This window comes from Pteropus alecto, unplaced genomic scaffold (genome assembly GCF_000325575.1).
Source record: "Pteropus alecto unplaced genomic scaffold, ASM32557v1 scaffold146, whole genome shotgun sequence".
NCBI classification, from domain to species: Eukaryota; Metazoa; Chordata; class Mammalia; order Chiroptera; family Pteropodidae; genus Pteropus; species Pteropus alecto.
Genome location: NW_006442107.1, coordinates 24,812,346 through 24,821,299, shown reverse-complemented (window position 1 = coordinate 24,821,299; position 8,954 = coordinate 24,812,346). Strand labels below are relative to the sequence as shown.

At 40.2% G+C, this 8,954-nt stretch overlaps 1 protein-coding gene across 3 annotated transcripts in view; it reads right to left on the bottom strand.

Moving 5' to 3' along the window:
• ABHD3 (abhydrolase domain containing 3) overlaps positions 1-8,678 on the bottom strand; it is a 37,334-nt gene extending 28,656 nt beyond the window's left edge. The window contains exons 1-3 of one of the 3 annotated variants that reach the window (XM_015595782.2): positions 8,374-8,678; positions 7,654-7,817; positions 6,491-6,673 (exon numbers count right to left, since the gene is read on the bottom strand). In XM_015595782.2, the coding sequence (XP_015451268.1) occupies positions 6,491-6,673; positions 7,654-7,817; positions 8,374-8,535 (509 nt within the window). In that variant the 5' untranslated portion in view covers positions 8,536-8,678. The remainder of the gene's footprint in view (positions 1-6,490; positions 6,674-7,653; positions 7,818-8,373) is intronic. The other 2 variants (XM_006920034.3, XM_015595783.2) reach the window with 2 other exon arrangements.
• Between the last annotated feature and the right edge of the window lie 276 nt (positions 8,679-8,954).

The window sequence follows — 8,954 nt, the reverse complement described above, 5'->3', positions numbered from 1 at the left end:
AATCTATTCCCTTAGTAAGAAACATGACTTGTTTTCCTGTTATATCTTGAATCTCCCCGATAAAACTGAGTCCTACGATATTACAGGTCTACATTATCCCTGTAGACAAAAATCATGGGATTCGAGGAGCTAGTTTTTGGCAAGCTAAGAGCCTGAGACATCCAAGGGTGTAAAAAAGTCATAAAGAAGAGTTTTCAAGAATGATCAACATTTCAAAGAACCCAACAGAAATCATACTTTTATTTGTAGCAAGGTTTCATAGATGAATCTTAACCCTGTCACATACTGTCTAATTTTGGTGAAATTACTAACACTATAATTCTGTTTTTAGCTGGTAAAATAGGGATAATAATACGTATTTTGGAATTACATATTAAATAAGATAACATATGTATAGCACCTCATATAGAGCCTATCATGTGGCAAGCACTCAACAAAGTGAAATTTAATTACAGCAAACTAAAATGGCAATGCTGGTTATCTCTTGGTGCTCATAAGCTCTAAGTAGCCCTACGATTTTTTTTTTAAAGACTAACAAGTTCATATTTAATTAATACATTTCATTTTTTAGGCATAATATTTCAAAACCAGTGGCCACAACTAGAAGAAGAGTCAAAGTTATCCTTAATGCAAGACAGGTGAAAATCTTAGCATCAGGTGTTCTCTTTCAGCGATCTCATAACATTTTATTGGAATCTTTTTTCCCCATTATCGCTAACATTTTTCCTATTAGCTCTCTCATTTCCCCCAACATTTACTCAGTTCCTTTCCATTGTTCTTATATTTTACCTTAGTCATTTGAATTCTAGCTGGATCTCTTTGGTATTTTTGTAGATTGTCAACTAAAGACCTAGTTGAATTAGACTGCAGAAAACCTAATAACAAAAGTACTCTCCATTCATAGTGCTCTGAACTAACAAGAATTATACCAGTGTCATAGGTCACTGCTGCAAACTTCATTACCTAAAACCAAGTCAGAGACATATATGTGTTCCAGATTCCAGCAGCCACTCCATTGTAGCAAAGCATTACCTTCCTTCTCCCTGTACTACTCACTGCCTAGCTAGGCACACTACTATTGCTAGGCTCTCCTGGGATGGTTTCTGGCCTAATAATAGGACCTAGGCAATAAGTACCTCAATTTCCATCTGACCAAATTAAAAGAGTGAGGCTCCTCTTTAAACTAGACAATGGCCTGATTTACTCCTTTATGTTTTAAGGCTAATACTTTTAAAATAATCTTTATGGGCCTAGTTCTAGACAATGCTCTTCATATTTATACATGTAATCCTTGCAACTGTATGGGGTATAGGTATCTTTATAGATAAGAAAACTTAGGTATAGATTAAATGATTTGTCCATGAATATGCAGGTAGTGTGTGACAAAGCTGAGATCTGAATCCAGGATATCTGACTCAAGAATCCACTTAACTACTTCACTTTGCTCCCCTTGCTAGCTAAGCTAGTAATAGTAAAGTCTCTTTTTCCGAAGTAGATGAGTGCACTGAACAGAGTACCCTTTGAGTGTATGCCAGTTTTGAGAAAAAGAGCTTTGTCCCTGAAAGTCTATTAATTGAGGTATCATTTTATAGTGGAATATCTAACAATTAGGTAGATATTGTTAAGTCCCTAGAGAATGGGACCAATTACCCATATCCTCCACAACTCTTTTCCAGAAATATCTTCATGCAGTGCTTTCTAATATGTATTATTTCATCTTGCCAGTCTCATGAATAATCATTAACTGACTCATTCTCAAAATATTAAAAACCAAATTATTTTAACAACGAAAAACGATAAAAATATTTTTAGGTAAAAATGTTCTGATGTTAATTTAAAATGACTCTGTATCTAAGATACTGCTTTTAGATTTGAGAATAGTCAGAACTCGCCCTTCTGTTTCACCACCTCATTTTCCTTCCTTTCACCACCTTGCTTTCCTTCCTCCCTCAGGAAGAGTTTATAGATGACCCGCCAATGCACTTCTAATGCTGCAGGGAAAGTAGCTAAACTTCATCAAAAGCTTGGTATCCACTGGTGCTATTTCCTCAAAGTCAAAACTACACAGGCTCAAACTCCAAATTGGAAAGTAAAGAAATATAAAGGAAAGGAAAGTTAAAAGTCAAGTGTGTGATCCACTCTTGCTCTTGTCTCCTGAAGTCATCTTAACTTCCAGCAGTAAGTTGGGCTTCATTCCTCATCGCTACACTGAATCTTCTCAAATTTTGCTTTATCTATCCTTGTTCTCCTTGCCCTTTCAGTTGGAACTGACACTGGTGATTTACTCCTTCCCTTCATAAAATACCTCACTTGTTTTTTTCTGATATTCCAGAATCCTGGCATTTGTAACACTCTGATCACTCAGCACTAGGGGCTGCCAGTTTTCTCACAATATCTATCGTCCCCTTTTTCCTCAGTAACAAAATCCTTCAATTGCAGTTGGGTACATGGCTGCCTAAGAAAAGGGCTGTGCTTTCAAACTTCCCTTAAAGCTAAGAAACAGCAGGTCAAAGTGATATAAGTAAAAGTGGTGTGCAGTTACTGAAAAGCATCCGTAAAGGATGTTGGTGCATTCTCTATTCTGTTTTTCTCCTTCTTGGGTGTTGGAATGCAGATGTGATAGCTGGAACTGAAGCAGCCATCGGTTATAAAGCAACATAAGAAACTTAGTTTCCTGACACTATAGAACATCATATAAGCTCCAGTCCACTTTCTCGGATTTTCACATGAGAAATAAACTTGTATCTGTAAGTCACTGTTACTTTGAGTTTTCTGTCATTTGCAGTCAATCCTGGTGCTCTCTAATGCCTTTCTTCCCTACTAATGCATACTCTTAGTCACTTCAACAAGACTGCATGCTCTTTGGGAATATACATTCTGATACTGTACTTTACAATACCAAAATACTTAATGACTGATCTAGATTTCAATGAACTTATTATTACATAATTCTGGATGGGTCACTCTTTTATTATTAGTTGGGGGTAGAAGAAAATAGTAGATGAAGGCTCTCAATTAAAGAGGTCAAAGATGATTTAGATATTCTCAGAGTTACTGCATTTCTCCTTGTTTTTAGTTGGAGTGCTGGAAATTATTTCAGAGAATGGGAAAAAGATTTAAGAAAACAATATTATTCAGATGCACAAAATAATATTTATTAGGATGTATTATTGAATAGAGATTTTTTTAAAAAAAGAAATCTTGAATGAATGGATAAGATTTCTAACTACTTTATCGATCAAATGGGTGTAACTTATTAGAGAGAACTTTTTCTTCAGTCCTCTGGTTTCTATGAGGAGGGCTTCTCTGTTAACATACTCCTGACCTCCTGGTCTTTCTCACTTTACTTGCTCTCCAGGACACAGAGGACTTATCTAATTGATAAAATTTGGAAGAATGACTGGGACTTTCTGGCTCAGCAATTCTCTTCTCATCCCAGAGGCAAATTTGTTCAGGGAGTACATATGGCACTCTGCCAATGAAGATGTACAACGTGCAAGCAGACCAAGTATTCCCCCATTCAGTTCTATTTACCTTTGATTTCTTTATAAAACTTTTGCTCACAATTATCTTAAACTGTAGCTTAGTTTCCATCTCACCCATTATTAATTTTAAATTAGTAGACCTAACAGAAAAGTTTTGTGTCTTTGTTAGTTTTCAGGTATAGGAAAACATTTAACAAGTTTCATTTGTCCATATGCCAGGAGCTAGGTTCTTTCTAATGTCTAAACTGTATCTCACCAATAAAGCATGAACATCTCCCTGGTAACCTGACAGAATTAATGACCCTCCCTATACACTCAACCTTTACACAAGATAGTAACTGGGGTCCAAAGGCAAGTGTACCCCCCGATATTGGGGTGTTCATACTACCTATGAAAATCTATTGTAGGAGACATAATATCCAAGGATTCCTGCAAAGAAACTAGATATTTATAGTTCCAAGAGGTAGGTTTGCTTGCACTTGCTCTTTAAATTATAAAAAAAAAAGTCCTACTTTGATCAGCAAATAGAAGATCTTGGAAGACACGAACATTTCTAAAGACACACTTTGTTCAGGGCACTAAACCTAGTACTTTATGTATTCAAATTTACTTAAACTCTCTGTAGTGAGAAATTGTGATTGGGGACATTAAAAATTAATTTCCTAGGGTCACTCAATAAGAGGCAGTTCCAACATTTACCCAGGCTTTGCTCTAAAGCTCATGCACATTGCTCCATATTACACAGCCTTCCATAAGCTTTGTTACCTACTAGAGCCCATGCTACAGTATCAATGACTTAGATCCGTTTTGCTATCTAAGGATCTGAGCTAGCCTCCAGATCCACTTTTTACTTCCTTGGTCTATGAAACCACCTGGCTATCTCTGGTAGATTGCAAGAGTATTTTGTAGCAGTTCCTATCAGGAGGCAGGGTCTATTTCTCTTGAAATTCTAACTCTGAGCGACCATGTGACTTGCTTTGATTAGAATGCAGCAGAAGCAACATTGTTAGAGTTCTCAGCTTGGGCCTCAAAAAGCCTTGCAGCTCTGGCTTTTGTACTCTTGGAATCCTTTGCCACCAAATGAACAAACTTAGGAGAGCCTGATGGTAGACGAGAGGCCATGTGTAGCTGAGACGAGTCATTCTTGCTGAGGGCTCTCAAGCACAGAGTTGTCCTAGCTGCTGACCACAAATGCACAAATGATTTCAGCCAAGACCAGAAGAACTACTCAGCTGAGCTCATCCCAAAATGCTGACCCACAGATTTGTAAGCAGAATGGTTGTTGGTTTTAGCCGCTTAGTTTTGGGGTAGTTTTTTATAGAGCAAAGGCTAACTGATACACTCTGTCCTACCTAGATTCAGAGATTCTTTGCAGTTAAAAATACATGAGGATTGACCCAAAGCCCATTGAAAGTTTATTGATCGTTGCTTATTTATGCATTCTTCTACCTTCAAGCTGAGTCTCATTCAGTTCCCTAAACCCAAATAGCTGCGTCTTCAAGCAGCGATGGTGACCTTGTCCAATCTTCTCCTCTCATAGGCTATTTGAGGTAAGGACAACTTCTCAGAACGCTTTGTATCTCCTCATAGTACCTAGTGCAAAGAATTCCTTGTGTCATACATTCTCAATAAAAGTTCTGAATCAATAGAAGAGATTTTAATCCTTAGGGAAGCTAGAACCTTCCAACAGCTTTAAAGCATAGTGTAATGATAGCATGGTAATAAAATTTGGAAACTTTTATAAATGATGAAAGAAAGCCATGCACTCTGGCAACTCCAGGGCTTATGAGTCAATTCCTGAGTTCGAACTACATTGTTTTTAAAAGCACTTTCTAAGTCTTGGGAGATAAGCTCAGGCCAAGTAGAGAATCAGCAATTTAAATACGTACAAAAGGCTTTATGATCTGTACTTTTTGAGCGTGACTAAATTTTAGCAAAAAATTGTAATCAAGCCTCACATCTAACTGGATGGTGCTTAAACATGGAATAATGATGAATTTCTGCTATTAGTGCAAGTTTCACTGGAACTATAACTCTGGAACACCATACCAAAGCTTCTGAAAGACTGTCACTTCATATACAAAATAGGCTTTATTAGCAAAAGATCACAGTTAACTAGTCAAAATTGAATTAGCTCTTAGGGCATTTTCCCCTTTATATCAAAATGTTTTTATTAACATAAACTCAATCTCAGTTTTCACACAAGTATTTCACCTTTATCAAAAGATACAATTCTACTTTAAATGCAACTCAGAGTGTTTCATTACAATAATTACCATCAGCTAAAAAAGACCGAAGCACAAAAAAGCAGTAGCTTTCACAGTGATTCTGCTTTAAGATTTTAGAACTGAACGGAAACTTAAAGTTGCTAAATCACTTGCAAAAAATTAAATTGTATCTACTAACTGATTTAAAAAATGGTTACTCAAAAATGGGGTAAATGGTGTAACTAGGGTCCCTCAAGTGGATGCTAGCCATGTGTACCTACAAACTCAGGCTGAGAGAAATGGCACGGATCACCTTTGGAAAAATAAAGATACTTACAAGCTGATTCTGAATATGTTTTACACTTGGGATTTGAGCCAATGAAATGAGGTAAGTGGATCTAGGGCTCAGATATAGATTGTGATTTGAGAGCCACTGTGTATTCTCTCAGAAGTTTGTAATTGCTATTCTGCATAGCACTCCCTTCAGTGGGGCCTACTGCTTCTCAGACCTGGGTCCTCTGTCAATTCTTAAGTGATTTCATTTCATTCATTCATTCAACCAAAATCTGCTGAGTGCCTGCTACGCTAAGTGCTACTTCCCATAAAATGATTAAGTTATGCATCTTCTTAAAAAAAAAAAAAAAGAGAGAAAGGAAGAAGCAGAGGAAAAAAAATATTTTAAGGGATTACTTAATCCACGCAAGAAATTACAAGTATTTCTGAAATAAACACGTAAATATATTTTTGCTTCATTTAGAATGAATTAAGTGAAAAATAGAAAAAATCTTTCACTGGTACCTGTATCCCAATTCTTCACTAAGATGAATCATATGAAGAATATACGATTCCTTGCTTGTTCCAGTGAGGCCTGGCAACAATAAGATAGTCGGTCTGGTGCTGGCATCCATATAACTCTTACTGTTATCATTATCAAACCAGTCCAATAAAATCTGTCCTCCATCTGAAGTTTTAATAAGTTCACTAAAAGAAATAATTCAAAAGACATACTCATTAAGTGTTTCTAGTTGTGTCTTAATATTAGTGTCTTAATTCTATAAATATGTTATTTGATCATCTCAAAATAACTTCTTTTAGCACTAACACACACGTCACTTTCTTTCATTAACAAGAATGTTACGAAATTAGTACCATAGTCTTTCCAGCAACGCCTGTAAAACGTAATTTATAAAAACGAACTTCAAAGTAGTTCAAGTATTTATCTTAACCATTTCTTCATTTCTCTAAAATACCCAGCATTTAACCCCTATTTGATTGAGGTCGCCCAAATAATTCATCAGGGAATTATGAATAAGTAAAATGCTGATCTGATCACTGTTCTTGCTCCTTGACTCAATAATGCAGTCTCCTACAGTGTACATTACAAAATTTGCTTCTTAAACATACAGAATTTCCCCATACAATTGGTATAAGTTCTAGGCAACAAAAGGAACTCCAGAAAGCCTAGATGACTCAGGAAAATTAGTAACAGGCACCATTTTAATTTCCTGGTTACTGATATATGCTGGGCCATATCTTTAACACCTCTAGAACTTTATCATCAAGAAGCCATTTGCTTATCAATATAAAGCCCTTTAACAGAGGGGTCTATTGCACGAAATCCAAATTAATTAATCCTTCTCTCCCCCACCCACATCTTACCAAAGGATCTAGGACCTCAGGGTCAGATGTATGACAAATTGGAAAAGAGTAACCCCCAAACACTTCTTCATCCTAGAAATAAACCATTTACATCAGGGCACCGAAAAAAAGTGGTGAAAGGCAATACTTGAATATTTTCGTGCAGCTTGGTGGATGTGCGGTGGCGGGTATACGTTCCATTTTCATCTCCCTTTTGTTTTCTATATACTTACTAAACCAAAGAGAGGTTTTATTACCCAGAACTGGGAGTATGCAAAAAACTGTGATTTTGAAGAAATGACTGAAAAAGGAAATTTACTTACTTCCTGTACTGCACCGGGGGCTTGGAAGTGATGAAAGGTCTCAGCAGTGTCTGCCCTCGACTTTCCCAGCACCAGACAGTCGGGTAGTACGTTTCTGTCACGACGGGACAGTGGTCCTGAAGGAAGCGGCTGAAGCTCTCACCCCCCGTCACTAACTGGGGCTTCTGTGGGGAAAGCCAGTATCAGTGAAAGATCCAGAATAGAGGAAAGTTTCTGCCAACCGAACCAGAAACGAGCAGACTTGTCCCTGGCGCGCGCAATCCCTCGGATTACATCTCCTTCTGGAAGCCTGACACAAATAATTCGGTCACAACAGACTTCTTTAAGTGGTTTATCGAGGAAAAGGCGAAAGTTGAAAAACGGGAGTTATTCTCAAATGTGCTACAGCATTGCCGAGCAGCTCTACCCGGGTAGCGAACGGTGACAGGGCGGCGCCGCTCGCGCGGAGGTCAGAGGGTACAGGCTGCGGTCCGCGGACCCCGGCAGGACCCACAGGCAGGCGGGCAGTCGGGGTGGGCGGCTTTACCGCACGCGCTCCAAGGGCGTCCAGCAGATGCCCCGGAAAGGGCAACAACTCGGGAGCAGAATGCTTGCCCCCAGGCTGGCCCCAGCCACCCGCCCCTGCCAGCGGCAAGTCTCCTGCTACGTCCGATGCTGTTACTCTGAGCAAAGCCGCCAGTGGACCTGCGCCTCGGCGCCTGCGCCACCCCTCCGGCTCACCTTGGCAATGCTGCTCAGGTAGTAGCAAGCATAAGCGACGCTGAAGCCCAGGATCAGGGATAAGCCCACTCCCGAACCGAAGAACCCAACCTGGACTTGGTGCTCTAGGTAGAGGGAGAGCTCCCGGGAGAGCATCCGCAGGTCCATGGCTAAGCGCTGCATGGCCTGGGGGCGCCGCGCGCCTCTCCTGCGGCGGGAAGCCAGTCAGTTGGCCAGCGGGCGCAAGCTCCGCTGCACCGCTGCGGAGCCTAGAACAGAGTATCCTGCTCGGCAGAGCGCAGCTTCCGCCAACTAGCGCGGCGAAGCGGCCCTAGGAGGCGTAGCCCGGCCCGCCGGACGCCGCCGGCTCCGCCCCGTCTTCCCTCGGGCCACCCCCACTGCCTGAGACTCAGCAACCTTCCAGAGGCGCGGTTCCAAGCCCCGCCACCCAAGGACTACCAGGGCTCTCCCGCCAGGTCTCAGTCAGCCAGGGTGTACCCCAAGAGTGGGGAGATAGAGAGGACAGAAAAGGAAATGGGCCTGTCAGCGCACCTGCCCAGTGACCTTGAATGATTTCGCACGGCGGTGGGTCTCGGTTAATC